The 20,025-nt window shown below is 36.6% G+C and overlaps 1 protein-coding gene across 3 annotated transcripts in view; it reads right to left on the reverse strand.

The window, feature by feature from the left end:
- ACVR2A (activin A receptor type 2A) overlaps positions 1 to 20,025 on the reverse strand; it is a 68,724-nt gene that overhangs the window by 26,564 nt on the left and 22,135 nt on the right. For all 3 annotated transcript variants that reach the window (XM_040602755.1, XM_040602754.1, XM_040602756.1), the window contains 2 exons: positions 3,465 to 3,672; positions 1,041 to 1,150 (listed from right to left, as the gene is read on the reverse strand). In XM_040602755.1, the coding sequence (XP_040458689.1) occupies positions 1,041 to 1,150; positions 3,465 to 3,672 (318 nt within the window). The remainder of the gene's footprint in view (positions 1 to 1,040; positions 1,151 to 3,464; positions 3,673 to 20,025) is intronic.

Below are 20,025 nucleotides of genomic sequence, written 5' to 3' on the forward strand. Positions count from 1 at the left end.
TTTGGAATGTGTATAATAAGGTGTCATTAATAAGAAGAATAGGCCAGAAAAAACATCTGTCAATGTTTCTGTGCATGGTTGATTTGCTGAAAGTAAAGGTTGTCTAGCTTGAAGACACTCCCACACGACCTCAAGAAAGGCTCCAGAGAAACCCTGTTTCTGGGGCAGCTGGCACACGCAGGGACAGCGACAGGCCCCTGGGGCAAAAAAGTTTCCTGAGTGAAGAATGTTGATTACTGCCTTAGCAGTATCACTGACAAAAATGACAAGAATATCTCTTGGGTCAAAGGCTATTTTAATCTCATAGAAAATGTTATTTAATTTCATAAACAACTTCCTCTGGCTATTTGGTAGAAGACTTTTGCTGTTTTCAGTTTGGTTATTAACATCAGTTTTCCAACAACAATTAGGCTCTTGACTGGAAGAAGATACGCAAGAACAATCAAATAATCTTTTAGTTATTGTTTTTTAAAACAATTATTTGTTAAGTCTGGCTATCTGACTTTCTTTGTAACCTGAGAGGAAATTCTTCCCCCCTTTTTAAAGGTTAGTGTGTCAAGAGAAATTCAAAAATCCAATTAGTTTAAGGAAATAGTGAGAGCATTGTTTCAAGAGGAGGAGTGTTCACGGGCTGGTACATGTATATGGGGATGATACGGCTTTTAGCCCAATAATTTATAGACACTTACAGAAGTTTAACTATACAATTAAGGTAAGATTTGACAGTAACCTCTGTATATTAAAACAGCCAATTATTGCAGATTATCCCTCCTTCTCACCCTTAGAAAAGAGCTGAAATATCTTTTATCAATTTAAAATTACTTCTAGTAGACCTTTCAAAACTGAAGAAATGAACTGGCAATTTTCTAGGCTCTTTATGTGAACGCACACAGCACTCTGTCATCTGGGAACTGGAAACCTTCCGGCAGGAAAAACTGACCACAACATTTTGAAAAGTCTTATGTCCTGAACGTGCACAGTATTAAATATTTTTGAATTCTGCTAAGCAACTCCTTGATAAATGCGTTAGGCTGACTTACGTTGCGTGACTTCCATTTCTGGAAAATAGAAAAAGCGTTCATTACACATGTTGCCTTCACAACAGCAGAAAAACACTTCAGGGCTGTCCTTCTTCTCGATGCAATCATTCCTATAAAAGATAATGATAAAAGAACTCATTAATCCCAAGTTGTTGGGGGTTTTTGTTGTCTATTTGGGTTTTTTTTTTGTTCAAGAGAAAACACACATACTTAAAATTTAAAGTGACCTTCATTAAATCATTCAGGACAAAATACTACCCAAATAAGAATTAAATGTAAAGAAACAAATTAAAATTTTGTTATCTTGTACTGCAATGAAGCATAGTACAATTGAAACCGCACTTTTTTGCTGTTTTTAAGACAAAGTCAAAAGAAAACCACCAACAGGATACTGAAGAGCAGTTCATGATCTAGATTTAAACAGGACAAACAAATGATCAAACAGCTTGTGTTTAACCATAAACTCTCAGTACAGGGTTGCATGGGTTGGAGGTAAGTGGGAAGGAGAATTTCTAAATTATTTATTTTACTTTTGGAAAAAAAGATACGATTTCTACAATTTCCCCTGCTTACATTATGCTCTGGGACAGGGCTTATTTCACTCAATGAGTTAATCACAGGAAAGAAGTTCTATTAACAAATAAGCTGAAACTATTCCAGTCAGCAAAGAAAAACTGGTATCATGCAGGAGACAACTTGACAGCAGAAAGAGAAGAATTTGAAAATCCTGCAAAAATAATTTGTGATTCTAAATACAGCTAAAAACTGTCAAAAAAGTTTTAGGTTCACCTTCAAAAATTTGGGTTATTTTATATAACCAGCTATTAAAATTACACTGTACTGTAATTTCCACAAAACATTTACTCTTTGATGTTCTTATTTTGCTGCTGTGTGGAATTCATCATACTGTAACTCCTTGTTTAGTAAACCACTCTTCACTCCCAGAGATAAGATTTTGTTTAATGGGTATTTTAGAAAAATGTGGCAGCATGCATTCTTATGACAAGTTACAATTAATTGAAGTCTTAGAGCCAGAAGATTTTTTACTCCATTTTCAACTATTTCCTTACCATCCTTTCCTACATTTATTTCTTCTTCCAACTTCTTTTCTTTTTTTCCTTTTCTCCCCACTCAAGGGAGATTTTAATATCAGGGTTTTTTAGACTATTCAAAGATATGTGTGGAACTAGTAGTATTACAATGCTACAGAACCTAGTTCTCCTTCAACACTGAAAAATTTTACTTCTGTCCTAGAAGTTAAACGTTTAGTGGAAATGAGCTTGGTTTGGAAATTGTAAATGCCCCCACTACTGCAAACCTACAACTAAGAATGGATTAAAAAAACCCTAAACAAACAAAAAGTATTTTCTCCCATCCTGACTGACAAAGTTAATAATTACTAGTAGCAACAAATAAGATTTCTTTGAAATTGTCCTTCGACTTCCAGCATAGCCGAATCTCAGTCATGCTGTGCAAGCAAGCTTGTAGATGCTTCACTACTTCTCTGAGGAAGAGATAAACCAGAACTACTGTTTAACTTAGCTTTAACCTTTCATTAAAGGAAAAAAAAAAAAATCCTATTGTGTGGGGAAACTATTTGGTAGAAATGATTTCTTCTACTCACTCACCATTTAAGAAACATAAAAGGAAAATTTTAAAAATAATCTCTAAATACATTTTAAATGAAGATCTATTATGCATTTATTTTCTTAATTCTCTCCCTTTCAAAACAAGAACTGCTTTGGTCAAATAAAACTTAGTATAATACTTCAAAGAACTATAATACCATTTCTTAAGAGAGTCATGACCTTTATTCAGCCAGTATCTAACAAACCCCAAGTCCTGCTGTTACTGCTCATGGGTACTTGCTACACCATCTGTTATAAAAAAAATGACTGGAATTTTAGAATACTTGATGTCTCTTAGAGCTGCCACTGAGGTGAGCTTTATAATAAATCAGCAAAATACTTACATGTTTAAGTAAGGAGCAGATGTGAAGTGCTGACTTTCCTACTCCAAAGACTTTGCAATAGTGAACTACAGAATTTTGCATTCTGGTTTCGATAACTATATTTACATTGTTTGACAATAACAAGTCATTAGAAAATGTATTATTAATGGCCTAAAAAGAATAAATTAAACACCTGGGTTTTGATATACAGTAAGTAAACAAAAGAACGTAAACCATGTTATTCTGCAAAAAAGACAAAGTACTTTGATGAAGTCTGGTCCCTAAACACAGGTAAATGAGAAAAAAAAGGCTATGATTATGTGTGCATCTAAAACCAAGATAACTATTCATAGACTACTGAATTATCATTTGGCTCAAGTACTGTTTGCAGATGTGAGGATGTATAAGTCACAGACAGGCAAAACAGTTTAAAATTACAAATAAATTTAAAATTTATAGGAAAACTCACTTACCTGTCATAACAATTGATGTCATCTAGCCAGCAACCTTGCTTCACAATTTCAATTGATCCAGAAATATTCTTCCATGTAGCAAAACAGTGTCGTCTTTTATCTTTATCACCATAACAAGGCTCAATACCACTGCGATTTGTTTTATCTTTTTCCCAATTAGCATTGTAGTAGATACACTCTTGTGTTTCTGATCTGCCAAGTATGGCACCTTTCAGGAATGAAAAGTAAATCACAATTAAATGGCACTCTGAAGGATGAGGTATATGAACAAAACCAGGATGTACTAAAATATCATACGCCACTTGCATCAATATGCCCTCTCCCTTCCCTTTTTTTAATAAAGAAAGAAAACATTTAATGTTCACAAGCATTCCAAGTAAGTGTTGAAACATAAAACAAAGATCTTCTGTTCAGTCAGACAATGACTTGGATAACTTATCAAGATTTGAAGAAATAAAAAACAAGTTACAGCAATACTACTCTCTGAATAGCAATAGCAGAGAAAATGTAAAATAATGAACAGTAAAGATTTAGTTATAATATTACCCAAACAAGATTTTTTAGCTAGTAGAGTTTACCAAAAGGCATTTTTGTCTCTTACCTTGTTAGAGGTGCCAAAAAAGCAGCTAGTGCATCTTAGAAACCTAAATCCAACTCATAAATTCAGTTTTAAAACATCAACATCTTTCCCCTTAGCTTTCATCCACAATGTAGCTTCCTTAACACAAAGCACTGCAGCAGAAGGCACACTGTGCTGAAATAGTATCTTTTGTGTCACCCTGATTTGCCAAGTGAGCAACTGGAATTGAGACCAATAGGTGTGAGGGCACGGGCCCCAATCTCCAAGGTCAGCGCTGGTTTTTTGCTGTGTTGTCCCACCCAGGCAATCAGCTGCAACATAAAAGACATTAGATCTTTGCCATAACTCAATAACCAAGTGCTGCCGCTCTCGGAAGGCCCAGGGCCATGTCTCCCCTTCCCACAGCTTGTGCCCAACACACACAGTGGGACCAACCACAACGGCTAATGTGCATATTTCAGGCCAAAGCCAAGCGGTGTTTGGAAGCCAAAACACTGGTGCAGCCTCTATTAAACACACTGGTAAAGCAGGACGGACCACCAGACCAGCTAACCTATCCTGATATCATGCGATTTCTATTTTTCAGTCATCCCAGCAGTATTAAAAATAAAAGTTTCTGAACTTTAGAATTTAATTTTGTCTTCTAAATTACAAGTGTAATTGATTCATCGATGCCTCCTGACAACCTACAGCAAAACCCAGCAAAAATTAACAGGCTGAGGCACCTCAAAGTGGAGCTATCTTCACAGTTTTAAAGTGATAAGAAGCACCAATCTGGTCTCCGCAAAGGTAAAGGGTTGTTAGGATACAAAACTGTTAACAAAATACTGGAAGGGAGTAGTAACTGGCTTTTATTTCTGTTGTTATCTTGTCAAATACTGTCAAAAGCGTGTCATTAATCTTCATGAAAGTTTCATTATTTAACATGTATTAAAACCACAGAAAACCAGAGAGGGAGATCGAAGAGCTACAGAGTCAGATGACTCACTTCAAAATTGAGGAAGGGTCAGGAGGATGACAAAGCACATTTACTTTGCCTGTGCACCCATCTAATATTTTCAAGAAAGAGAGCTACATTACACATCATGCTGAAGATAGATTTAAACAGAAAAGGTCTTCCACAGCAGTTTCATACATATTTATTTGTACCACTCATTACCTCTTTTATTCACATATATTCAAAATAATTTTGGTACACCAGCTATTGCCTTGTAGCCATACCCACACTTATTCTCCTACACGAGGGTGTAACAAGCAGAGTAGCTATAACCCTGACTCCTTTTGTGGGATGAAATATTTGTCATGCAGGCACTCTACCCAACAGTGGTAGGAGGTGGGGGTTGGGGTGACTGGTAGAGGCTTCCATCACTAACACCTCCTCCAACACACACCACTGACAGTAAGTTAAAGTTTCCTCAGCAAACAGACCCCACTGTACATGGACCAAAAAAGCTGCGCCTCTCAGGGTGATCAGAATTATTTCAAACTGAAAAAGGTCACTTCAGCCTTCTTGAAGTGCAGCACAGGACATCAGAGTCAAGCACAGCGCTGATCATACTGGCCATCCCACATTACCACCTTCAGAAACTTTTGACTTTGACACATTCCCAAAATAGGCAGAGGATGCTGCTTACGTGTTTTGGGAAAGAGCCTGGATGTTCAATGGGAGAAATGCACTAGCCAGCTGGTAACACTGCGAGATGCAGCATGTTAACTATTATATTCTTTGTGCTGCGATGGCCTGACCTTTACAACTCCCAGCTATGGCAAGAAACAGATGAGGCAACAGATTGAACAATTTGGTTCTGTCAGTGCAATAAAGCAGAAGTCCTGGATTTCTCTCATACGTGCCATTCCTTTTCTTCTGCTGCCAAGCCTAGCTTTGAAGGACCACAGACAAGCTGAATTTGATAAAATTCAGAAACTACAGGAAAATTAACTTTGCACAAATATTGTTCTTACATGTCTTCTCTATGGTCAGGTTTTCTTATCCATCTTATCTTTCTTAAAGCTCTGAACCAGTTCAACCTATCCAACTGGCCAGCAATCACAGCGTTGGTTTAGTGACTTTGGATCTGACTAGAGCATCTAACCTTAATACCTTCTTGAGGGGCTGAGGGGATATTTGCAATAGGTCTGGCCAGACTAAACTGATGTATGGACATACCAGGACAACCTTAGATTAACCTTTCGAAGCAGAAAAACAGGAATATGGTAGAAGCAAAGGAAGAAGAGAAGAGGAACCACACAAAGGCAGCAGCCCTGAGCCTGCTGCACAAAGGAAGCATCTGCTTATAACCAGCTCTGCCACCCCCTCCACGGGAATCAGACTCTTGGAAGAGAAGGGCAGCTGGCATTTACAGGAAAAGCAAATTTATTTGGGTCCCAGTTCAGGCATAGCATGTCCTTAATGAAACCTCTATACCCACTCCAAGTGCTGACAAACTGTTTTCATATGAAATTGTCAGGTCCTCAGGAAATTTTCTAATGAATCTCAAAAGGCAAAATGCTGCTGTTGAAAGAAGCCACGAGCAAACCAGGAGCAGTATCCCATGGACAGAACTTAAAGTCTAAAAGCTTCCAAGAGGAAAACACATTGAAAAAAGCAAAGAACATTCAAGTATAAAGTATTAGTTTTGGCATGCTAAGACAGATCACATTTTATATATGCCATTATCATGTTGCAGTTAGTGTGCTGCTGTATCACTATACGCTTGTGTTCACCCACAACAGCTGCAGTAAGAAAAGTAAAGTAACATTTGCTAGTGAACTTCTGAACTGCTGATAATACAGGATACCATGTAATTGTTAGCAGTACGGAAAGCAATTTTATTAAGAGTGCACATGTGCAGTCTGGAAAACCTCACCTTAGTAAGAATTTGAAGGACCGGCTGCTGCTTTTTCAAGAAGAAAGACTATGTCAATGCCTGAAAAAAATCTAGCCAGTCTGTTGTTGGGGTTTTTTTGCCTTTTCTCTCTTTTTTTTAATTATTTATTTTTATTAAAAAAAACCCAAACAAACAAACAGGCAATGAACTCTGCATAGCTAATAAGAAGGACTATACTAACATAGCCTTAATTTTGAAAGGGATTATTGGAAAGAAATACTGGATGAAATAGGAATTCTTTATTACAGACAACACTACATTACACCCAGAGAGGAAAACAAAAGAGAGAAACTTCTGGGAGTTTATCATCCATGTTTATTTAGCACACCTGAAGCTGAGCAACACAACCATATTGGCCTGTAACGGTCAGGAATGGCTTCCTGACGTTTTCAATAAAGAAGCTGAAACATGATCATATCCCCCATTTCCTGAGAAGTCTTCAAAACAAACAAATCTGCCCCACCCCCCCCCCCCCCCCCCCCCCCCCCAAAAAAAATGCTTTTGGAACATACTCGGTTAGTGACACCATGCAGAGATACAAAGGCTTTCAGTCAAACGGAAGATGAATCTGTGATTCCTTGCTGGTTTGCGAAATATAGCAAAATTTTTAAGCTGAAAGCGTGAAAACTGGTCAAAAGGCTACAAAGATTAGTTTGATGGCACCGAGATCTAGAACATCAGCATGGAAAAAAAACCACCAAGTCTTCTGAAAGCCAGTCTATGTACGTAGATTGCTCTGATGGGCACTCCCAACATGTGCCTACCACATCCTTAACTAGAAGGGAACTACAAATAAAATTTCAAACTTATTTCTGCATGTCTTCCAGCACTAGAAGAACTACAGACTTCTCCATTGAACGTTTCTGAGATGCAAACGGGAACAATGAAGTCTGGAAGGAGTGCTCACATCTGTATTTCACGTCTGCATTTCACGTCTGCACAACCCACCCAGTCATTACGCTGCACTTGAACCTGATTAGATGCACTAATGACAGTATTGGTAAGGATTTATATGCAATAATATTCATGTGATAGAATGGCACTTCTTTTTTGCTGTTCCCTAGAAAACTTAGTGTATTACAAGAATGAAAGGGTAAAGTTCAGTCTGGCTGCTACCTATACTTAAAGTAGAAAGGATACTCAAATTGTACCATGTCTGAGATTAATTTGAACTCATTCTGAACACCGAGGTCCACAAACAGAAAAGGAATGGAGTAGTTTATTAGAATAAACTAGTTGAGCAGAATGGCCTGAAGCACCACAGGGACTGGACACCGTGAGTTACTCAGCAGACAGAATGGCCCATTCAGTGAAAGAATCTGAACTGTAATACACTGTTTTAGAGGAACAAAAAATAACAGAAAATGTGGCATAAATAGAAATAGCGCCTTGGAAAAAACTCTAGTTCTGTACAGGTATCTTTTTCAAGTGCTTGTCCATATATATATTATTCTATTTGTTTCCACGGTGTTCACACACTTTCTAACCCACAAATATATTTAAGAACATACTACAAATATATACTAAAAAGACCCAGCTTTGATACTTCTGCAAGCAGGAAGCAGGCTTTTTATCATTCTGTGGTTTTTTTTCTGTAACACCCAGGGGAACATTTTTCAAAGGAAAAATAAAGAGGTTATTTTCAACCTAATAAATGAAACCGAGTGACAACAGAAAGGACCTATTCGATCCTCCTTAAACATACCAATATGTCCCAAACCACATTTTATTACTCTTTAAACAATTATTACTCCTATTATCATTGTTCTCAATGCTTGCAGGTCAAACAAGGACTGTACTTCATACAAACTGGGCCAAAAAAAAATTCATTAAATCCAAACACAACATCCATTACCTTAAGCAACGCAACAATCAGGAAGAAGATAAATAAAAAGAGTAAAGTAACAAATCACCTGAACTGTTGTCACCCTGCCTTATATAGAAGATGTATATCTTTTCAGACTAGAGTTTCTCATTATCATTCTGCTTTTCAGCATGTTTCACCAAGCCTGCATTGTACTTAATCAAAAAGTCATGGGCAAAGAATGGAGAAATTCCACCAAAGTGCTGCACCTCTGCGCAGAAGTCTTCGAGACTTACTATCTTTCAAGAGGCTAAAAGGGTAATCTTGAAAATTTAAAGATTGACCTGACATTCTGAAAGGCTTGTTTCTTTTCCTAAAAGGGTATTTTACAATAAAAAAAATAAATAACTCACTTTGCAACTCAACATTAAACTTCAAATCTTTAGGATTACAGTATGATTGAAGTGGGGAGAGGGCAGAGTATGAGGAAACCTGTATTTGCTTAGGTATTTCATCATATGCTCCAAAAATAATGCAACTGTTCTGCAGTTTACGCTTTGCCAAAATGGAAGACTTGTATGGATGAGCCGGTCATGGAAGTATTAAATTCTGTAGCTAAGATGAAGACTTCTGAAAAAGAGCTTGCCAGAGGAAGGATCCAGGGCTGAAAAAACTGAAGAATTATCTACCTAATGGCACTTTACTAAGTCTTAAAAGCATAGGTTCCTAAATATAGTGGAAACTATGGAGGATGATGTCATCTATAAATAAGAAACATACCTGAGAAAGGAGGGGGAAAGAGAAGGGAGAGGAAGAGAAGAATACCACCACTCCACTTTCTATAGCATTAAAGACTCCTTGTTAACTCCTTGTTTGCTAGATGGCAACAAGATCCAAAGATTTTTCTAATAGAAAAAGTGTCTTCCAGATTTACAGTATGGAAAATAATATTTAAAGAGTCAGCTGCTATAACCATGTGATGGTATTTTTTATATATATATAGTTTTTATAAAAAAAAATACAGTGAGTGTGAATCCAGATTCTATTCCGTGTACCAAATATATCAAACCATTCATCTGCTTCTGAAGTTAGGCAACTCAAAAACTGTTAGGTATCACTCCTGGTTCCAAGAAACTTTCTGAAACAGCATCAGGTAATCCATGTATTTCAATTACATTTTGGAAACAAGCGATCAGAGAGCATGCATGGTATTCAACCACTCTTTTTCTCACAGATACAAAGGCTGGTGCTCTGGTGATGGAAGATGGAGTTGGACCATTCATTAATTTTTTTCTGACATTAAACAGCCAGTGCACAATTAATCAGTCTTTCTGAGGTGACCTACAGAATTAATACACGCTTGAAGAACTCTGTACGTGGCTTAAGTAGATGACTCTTTCTCTTCAGGGTGCAAGCAATGGGCCAAAATGATTTGACTTCTTAATCTCATGAACACCCAATTTTTACAGTTAAGTTCCACTTAATATTTAAAGGCATGGAAATACTGTAGTTCTAGTAAGAGAGATTTGGCAGACTTCGGTATCATGCAACTTACACAATTTTTTGAACAGAAACACCACTTCAGATTACAAAATACTATCCACACATGACCTACAACACAAAACTAGATACAATCAAATGAAAGAACTAGGATTTTGGTACCTGTAAAAGAGAGATGCCCTTAAAACACACTGAACACTCAAGCTAGAAGAAATTCTCTACCTGTGAATCCCTACCATGCAAAAGTGGCTACTTGACCCTTCTAAGTGCAAGCTTCAGTAATTAGCCACGCTGAAGAAACCTGTGCATCTATAAAACTGTTAATTCATTCTGATGACTTCTCCAGAGCAATCTTTAAGACAGACTATTAAACATTAATTTAAACCAAGAGCTACACTATTCAGAGACCTGAGATTTTAGAAATGGTGGTGGCAGAACAAATGGAAAGCATCTCTAAAGGGTACGGTCACAATTCAAGGAAAAAGATGCAAGTAAACATGAGGAACCTCTCGGTTCAGTTGTTACTTTGAGACTCCGTGGTACCACCCAAAGTAGCATCTCCATCTGAGTGATTAAAGAAGATGGGATTAAGGGAGCAATTGTGACATGTGGAGTATTCAGGAGAAGGCCACTGAAGGAGGTGTAACATGGCATCTAAATCTCGCTAAACTCTTGCTCAAGGGAAAGAGGCTGAAATTACTTTTGCAATGTGTTACTCTCCACAGTCCCTCCAAGCAGTTTTCCTATTGTTCGAAGAAATTAATAATGTCATTAATACGATTTTGTAGAGAACTTCCATTTTCTGCCTTGTACTTCTGAGTATCTTATTTAAGAGTGGTTTTAAGGAAGTGGGAAAACCCCCAGACCTCTGGTGTCCACATTTTCCAAAATCGTTTCGGAGCAAAGCATGTGCCAGAAGATGGTGAAAAAGGGTCAGGTGACATCTATGTTCTTTAGAGAAATTAAGGTGTCAGTAACAGCACAACTGGTACCTATAGCATCAGTTGCCTACCTCTGAAAATAAAAAATGTCATCCTGTGGGAATCTCTAGAAATTTCAAGTTAAAGTAAGTGCTATTTTTCACACTTCTTGACTTCAAGGGAACACAGTAAAACACAGGCTGATGTTTTCAAGTTCAAACATGCCATTCCTGTCACTGTAAGGTGTGAGCAGCACAAAATAGAAAAACTTTCTCATCTACTGTCTAATGATTTTGTAGAGAGGGGGAAAAAGCTTGAAAGATTCTTTAAATTGTTTGGTTTTTTGAAGCACAGCCTTGGGACTACACTCGCCTCATACATGCTGGTAGCTTTTATAAATGTCACTGGTCAAATTGTCCCCTCCCCAACACAACAGAGAAGGTATTACAAGATGGCAAAAATCTACCACAACAAAAAGGGCTTAATACTCAACCAGGAAAGTTTAACTTCTGCAAGATTCAGAGGTTGAAAAAAAATAGATCAAGGCTGAACAGGCACTAATGCTAGAAATACACTCAGTTTCCAGTTCAGATTAGCCTCTTCTCCCCAGCACAAAACCCCAAACACAAACAAACAAAAAAATCATTCACTACAGAAAATGATCACAGTAGCTAACCTCAAAGGAAAAGGCATTTTGAGTCAATCAACATTTAAAAGGAAGCGAGGAAAAAAGAGCTGTGGCACAGCTGAAGAGGACTTTACAGGTCCCTTCCCACCACTGCCCCCAAGAATACTGGCCCTCAATACTGTATGCAGGTTTGATTATATAAACAACCCCCAAATTTAAACTCAATTCAGTTTTTGAGATTGAAAACTTGAGAATTGGGGTGCTGCTGTACCCCAGCTATCTAAGGTGGCATCTTCTACAACTGTCTCTGGATGAAGCTCAGGTAAGCTCAAGAAGTAGCTAGGAATGATTTCCCACTACACACATGAGTAACACCATTTCCACAGTGATACTTAGTTATTAAACTAAAAGCATAAGGCACTTCACCGGTAAGCATACTCCCAGACTAAAGCCTAAATAAACTACCTAAGGATATCAAAACTAGATTAGGAAGATATGAATCGTTTTGAAGGATGACTATCATGCTGGTGGTGGCAACTAGCAGAATTTCTATTTTGAGGCCTGACAGCGAGTTTCCCAGAAATGATCTCAGATACCTGTCATAGCTGTTCATCTGATTTGAGAGTCCCAAAGCAAGTGGAATTCTGCAGTGCTTCACTGCCAGCACATGCACTGCAGCATACCAGACAGGAGAAGTCTCAGTGCAGGCTGCTTGCATCTTAAGGGCCAGAATATCCATTCCAAGCCTCTACACAAACATTCATCTAATGTGTAGGGCAGCTCAGGAGGTAACATTTGGCTTTTCTTCACAACCCTCTCCAGGATAGATTTTCCAGAGATACAATAAGGGCCACAAAGAATTGTTAACTGAAAAAAAAAAAAAAAAAAAAGTCTTACTGTCAAAGAAATGCTATCTTGACAGCTTACAGGTAGAACTTCCCCCTCTCTACAGACTGCACTGAACAATCTGAATTCTCCATACAGCAAGAGGGAATCAGTCTACAGACAGTGGTTAAAAAAGTGTGGTCTTTTCACGGCTGGCATCCTGCCTCTACTGCCAGTGCCCAGTGGTTTTAGTCCTCACCTTGCTCTGAGCAACACCTCAATAACACCTGGCTGTGAACCTCTATGGTATTTCTGATCAAAGTGATCCTTTCTCAGGGTTGGTATTTGTAGAAGTTCTTCTCCCAGCTATGAAACTTTGTAAGAACTTGCCAACTGTGAATTAGGAAACATTTTTAAGAACTCCCTAAAATGAAAGTTTGAAACTCCTGCAACCTCATAGGGAAATTCTAAGATATTAATCACTTAATGAAAAAGCACAAAAAAGCTCCACACGAATTTTACTTGTGTTTAAACTTCCTTATCTGATTAGACTTTAAGACAGACAAGATCAATAAATAAAATTTTCTCCAGTTCTTTTCCTGTACGACTAATTTTATGCATCTTCCAGAATCCTGTTGAATACAATCAGCATCATCATTTCACCAGTATATATAATGAGAAATAAGGAGTCTCTTCCTCTTCCCTGTGAGGAGAAACCCTTCCGATTCCTCAAAAAATCTACACAGAAGAGTTAAGTCAGAATAATTACAAAAAATTATTATACCTTTCACCTTCCATATCAGTTAAGTTCAATGCAAATTTTTTAACAGTTTGACTGGAAAGTAAACAGAACCACACACCAAGTCAAACAAAAACACAGTCATGACATCTATGAGGCAAGCATCCAACTCCGCATTTAATGTTTCCTCCATGCGATGCATCCTACCCCCACTTCTTTTTCTGTCTTTCAGGACCTTACATAACTATTTAAAAGACAACAGGACCAGTACAATTCTGTCTTAAGCTCCGATCTCAAACAAGTCCCTCTGTGGGTGTAGTGGCCCACTCTGTGCTATTGCAAGCAAAACCACTACACAGCTATCCTTCATATGCTGATCAAGCTTCCTATTTAAATTAAAGCTCTTTTGCCACCGCTATACTTCACTTTTTCTGTGGTTACAACCAAGATCCCAGCCTAAACATACTTACAACCAGCTTCCACAGTGATATTTTTTTTTTGTGGGATGTTTTTTTTTTTTGTTTGCTTGCTTGCTTGTTCAGTTTTTTGTGCATTTTTCTTTTTTTAAAGCACCAGCTGTATTGTTTTGCTTAAAACTGGCCCAGAAAACTTATAAACTGCTAAGCTATTTGTCTGGCCTGGCTCAGCCAGCAGCTGACTGGCAGTAGCTAGCTGGCTGACTGATGGCTACACATACACTGACCAGCAGATCCAGACAAGCTACAGCTGCCCTTGTCCAGATGGCAGCTAAAACAGTATGAAAGACAGGTTCCAGATTTGTGTAAACAGGGAGAGGGATTACCTTGGACATGCAGGCAAACAGAATAACATAGTGGGGAAAAAGGAGGAACCAGTATTGAAAAAATTCAAGCCTTTCAAGGTTCACTCATTCAGCTGAGCTGGAAACCCTTCTTTACCCCTCCCTTATTTTAACTCTCCAACATATTTATGAAGAATCATCAAATTTAGCTTCAGTCTTGATTCCAGACAGTCAATGATATAGGGGCCTTTTTGTATTTTCATTGTTGTTCCCCTTTTTGTTTCACTACCTCAGCAAAACAGCAGGCCTTTCCAAGTTCATCTTTCTTATACAGGTTGGCCAGAACTACATTCAATACTTAAGACACTTCCAAAGACATGTCTGGAATCAATATTGGTTTTGTTCAGAAATACTCCTCCAGAAGCATTTTAGGTTTGGATACATCACTGCCAAATCACATTAGTAGCATAATGCAAGACTGCAGTTTGAAATACATTTTTAAGTTGTAGTGCAATCAAAAAAGCAGACTCTGCTGTACAGCCTCACAAACAGCTGAACTGGCACAAATGAGTGGAAGTAATTCCTTCCTTCAGCCACTAAACTTAAATAAATGTCAGACTAGCATTACACATCTGAGTAAATACGTATCATCATAAAAATGCTAATATGTTTTTGACTGCTGAACCCTTCTATCTAAAACAAACTGCATAAGCTTAAACTTTGCTGTACCTGTTTAATTCCATTTCCACTGCCCAGTTCTCTTTATATAAAATTCCAAACCCATTCCAGATTGAAAGAATTTTAAAATTTGTGTCTTTATGTTCTGAAATCAGTATTCACTATATTCAAAAAAATCCAGCAAAACTGCCTCTCTACCTCTAGCTAAACTGGCTGTCATTTCAAACGGATTTTCCCTTTGTCCCCTCTCAAGCTGCCTTATTTTGTTCACTGTATCAGGCTGTAATCTGAAGATTATGTTAAAAATCCCATTCACGGAGCTTGAAACAACCCACATTTTTATAGACAAGAAAACTGTTGATAGGGAAAGCACATACTCCCCTTGCTCTCAGGCTCCCAAGTCAACTCTTTAAGTCTGAACCTCCAAAATTAACAGCACAGGCAGTTCCAGCTATGCAGCACCTCAGCTGCAGCTCAGCTCTCATCAACCACAATCCCCTTCCTCAGCAGAGCTGACCTGGGCACTACTGACTGATGGGTGGAAGAGTTCAAAGATATTGTTGTTTGAAGTACTTCGTTCTGAACTTATTTCCTAGAGAAGATCATGGAAATCCACAGTCCAACTATTTATGGAGTCTTCATGAAGTAAACATTTTCACCATATGTAATGCTTAGAATTTAAATACTCTTATTATTTTTGACCCCCATCATCACCTTCCCATTCTCTAAAGATACTACATCAAAAGTGAGCTTTCCCTCAAGAAAGCAAGAACTGAAAGAATTTAACTAGAAATCATTATTATGCCAGGTTTTATGCAGAACAAATTTCTATGTAAGTAAACCGTCACAAGTTTCAAGTATTAAAATTCACAGCAAGATGAAAAAGCAATGAAACAACAAAGCAATTTCTTAACGTATCTCAGTACTATACTATTCTTCTGCTCTATTTTTTTAAATTGTCATTAACAGAATTCTTTTAAATTCCTTCATTAAAAGATTCTCATGAAGAAGATCTTGCTATCCACTGGTCACTTCTTTTAATATTATTACTAGTTGTATCCAGAAAAGTAAGTTCACCAACTAGAACAAATTCAAAACCAAAGTATTTCAAAGCTGGAAGGAGGTTATTAGAGTCATGATACTAAACCATAACTCATTTTGTATTTGTTGTCAGAGCTTTAAGAATAACTGCCTAAAAAAAGGGAGCAATTTAGAAGTATGTTTGTAAAAACTCTTACCCGTGTTCTAGAGCATAACTCTGTAGTAGTGGCTTTAAGAATATGCTACGTATCTGACAACCTGCACATTTATTGTCATTAGAACAGTTAAATGCACAGTGAGTGCTGCAACAACTGCCTTAAATCAGCACTGATCTAACATGAGAATCAAATCAATGCAAGAGTAATCCAAGATAAAGGTTTTTATTTCCCTTACCTGCCTACAAGCATTTACAAATAGGTTTTCATGTTCACTGTTTAAGAAAAAAAAAATAATTTTAAAAGCCTCTTCTAAGGCTGTTTGATGTTCGGTATGAAGTAAAGCCAACATATTTGAAACTGAGCTCAACAATATATGAGCTAACCCCAAACAAATACACTTTCTTGTGTACAAAAAGGTAACTATGCACATGCTTCTAAAGTTTGGCCTTGATAAAGTAGCAAAAGAAATATTAATCTCTACAGAAAGCCTTCTCAAAAGAAATTCCGAAGTGGATGAAAATTGCTGTTATTCTTGCACCAGAAAAAAAAATGCTTCTGAATTGCTGTATCTTAACCTATACACTGGAAAAGTTAGAGGAATGTTATAGAATCACCCCTCTTTTTTTCCCCCCTCAGAGTGAACACCACTTCAGTTTAGTAATCTGTAAATTATCTTCCTATTCCTTAAAATACACAAATAAAAATATCTGGAAGATTATACATATAATCCACCAACATAAAGTAATTTAGAAAAATCCAACTAAGGAAAAAACACAACAGCATTCTTATTTGTGGTTATGTATGAGTAACAGAAATTTGGTGTCCTTCTACAATGTCTCACTTAAAAGGAAAAAATACCTTTTAGAAACGCAAGAACTCCAAGTATGAAGATACTGAAGGCTTTAAACATCTAGACATTTGATACAGTATCAAATTAAATTCTCACTTAAGAACCATGCACATACGCGTAGTAAAACTGAAGTCAACAGGACCATGCTTCACTGTACGTTTGCTATGAAAAGTATTCAAAACGACATTAAAAACTTACCGCTATAGCATTTTCTGGTTTTAGCAAATCACATGTTTGATAGCATATGATCAAGCTGAATTTTGGTACTACATACCCTGATTGTATAGCCCACATCTGACATCATAGAATAATCCTAAACTATTTAAAGACATTTATAGCATGCAATTCACTGGGAAAAAAAAAATGCCTTTGAGTGTTCAATTAAGCTAGTTTTGCATCATTTAATTTTGCAAGAAAGCCTTAAAAATCCATTTGTTACAAAATGTTGTAAAAATCTTTGGTGTTAACTTTTCAATATGCTAATTCAAAGTATTAAGATAATTTATCAGAATTTTATTAAGAAATTACTCTCAGGACGCCCAGATGTGTATGAAAGCCCTGCACAGCTTTTAACTACAGAAGTACCTACATTTGGAACAGCAACTCTGGTTCAGCCAGTACATTAATTATGTACTGGGTAATGCTTTTAAAACAGGAGGAATCCAGATTTGCTGTGTGAGACTTGTATTAAAATACTTTAATTAATTTTCCCCTGATCACTATGTTACTATTCAGGCAAGATTACAGATCTCCATAATGACAACCATGTTATAACATAAAAATAATAAATGTTGCTAAAGAACTAAAACTAGACACTAAATAAAAAACTCATCAAACAAAAAGAAATAAAAATCAGACATCATTGCCAAGACACAAAACTAAAAAAGTTTTAGGATGGTATAGTTAAGGATCAGAAAAAAAAATACTAAGTAATGGCAAAGTACAGAGCAACATACAACTCCTGTAATGTGTTTACAAGTGGTTTATGACAGCTAAGTATAGTTTAACTTATTGTCTAGTTACTTCTCCATCCGTTTTGTGTACTTAATGAGTATATGGAGCCATGTTCCCAAACTTAGATTTAAGTCACCACTGTGGTCTCGAAGCTACAAACATTTCATAAACAACTCTAACCAACACTTATACAAAGTGCTCAGTGGCGGCAACAACAAAAGTTGTAATAGAAAACAAATACCATTTATTTTAATATTTAATGGAACTACCCAAAATGTTTTACTGTCTGACCATCAAGTAGTTTATTAGCATTTATAAGGACTACCTTCACTTAAAACTTCCCCCCAAAATATATCAAGTTCTCAAATATGTCCTATACAATCTCTAATTGATAAACACGCAAATAAACAGAAAATCCGATTATCTTAAAAAAAACCCCTTTAAAATCCTTAAAAATAATTCTAGTTGTACTTCGTGTGCACAAGTGAGGAACTGATGACCTCCCAGAGCAGTGAAAGATTTAACACCAAAACAAAAATTTGACACAGATGCTTTCAGATCTTTCGCTGTGCCATACAGTGGGCACACACCAGTCCCTAATAAATTTTATTGTATTCAGGTACTCTATGTGTCTTTACAGTTTGAAGCAGTTTGGTTCAGTCACCCTGAGCTGCAAGGGTGGTGGTCAGGAAGAAAAATCTTGTGTTAGCAGAATAAAACAGGCATTAACAGATCACTAATATCAGATCTGAAAAAAATACAGATAGATGACTACAGCAAGAAGATCAAAGAAGCCACCACCTATCTTTAAATGTATATCAAACAGAAGGGAGCAAAAAATCCACTTAATGTTAACTTTATTAACTTAACTAACATTCTGAATAACATTTGCTGTATCTGAAATAAGCCAAATCATAGTTTTAAAGCTTTCAAGATACAAGCCACCGATTTTTGCTATTTGCTGAATATATACAAATATGTGCTTTTTACAGTATTCAAAGAAGATACTTAGCATCTTTCTGTATAAACATATACAAAAAGCCAGTTAAGATACTTCTGGCATTCAAGAAAGGAAGATGATAAATGCAATACAACCAGTTTTAATCAAGATCAAAGCTGTAGGAGAATGCAGACAGACAGTCTAGACTGCTTTACTTCTGAAAGACTAAGCATATAAAGCAACATCTGCAAAGAACACTAATCACATTTAGTCTACAATCTTATCACCTCCTAAGCAAGCAGAAACAACTTTTACTTAAAAATCATATGCTTATATATGACAAAGCATTTAAAATTATCTTTAAATTAGATATTTATCATTGATTGCAAACCTACTATATTGAGTTTGAAAAAAGCTAATGTCATTTGCTTAGTTCCCTGGATAAAGGATTTGGGGATGTACAGGACAGAAGAAAGTATTGGTAAGGAAACCTACTAAACAGCAACAGAATTATTTTTGCACTGCTGGTATAAAATGGCAATTCTGAATATTGAATGAAGTTCTGATTTGCTCTTCTGCATTTACGACTATAACTCAGCAGGCAGCAATAAAGATTTTCTGTACAGTTTTCTTAAACTAGCTTAAAGAAACAACTTCAGAATATAAATAATCAACTTCCTTTTAATTTTCTTTCTATAAAAAAAATACCTTGCTCTTAATCTTTTAATTTATAAATTGGAGGGGTGGTGCACATAGACATATAAAATATTTACATGTTTTAATACATATACTTTAATATAAAAATAATCTATTCCTTGCGTGCCTTTGTTTATTCTGCTTAAGTTCTGGTTAATTCTCGCTTAAGATTTTGTACACTCACTAGCAATGATTTAATGTTTTTTTATTAAAAGTGTCTTGCATTAAAGTTTCCTCTTCTGCCAAAGTTTTCATATGATCTACTATTCAACAAGAGCCTGGGAGAGACATACCCACAGAAAAAAAATCCATCATTTTACAAACCTGAGGCAACAGCTCTAAAAATTCACAACACTTTAAACCACTAGGAGCAAGGAACTACAGCTGGTAACTTAGGCATCAAGCTTACAACTTTTTAAAAAACCCCACATCCCACAGGAAATCTGATAAATGCAACAGCAAATTCAAAATTTCAGTGTTAAATTTCTTTGTTAAAAATGGACACTGTATGTAATTTCACCATCAGGATTCACTGAAAATACTGATTTTCAATATTTACACTTTCTAACACCTTTCATTGTAGATAACTGCCAGTCATCA

This window comes from Falco naumanni, chromosome 8 (assembly GCF_017639655.2).
Source record: "Falco naumanni isolate bFalNau1 chromosome 8, bFalNau1.pat, whole genome shotgun sequence".
Lineage (NCBI taxonomy): Eukaryota > Metazoa > Chordata > Aves > Falconiformes > Falconidae > Falco > Falco naumanni.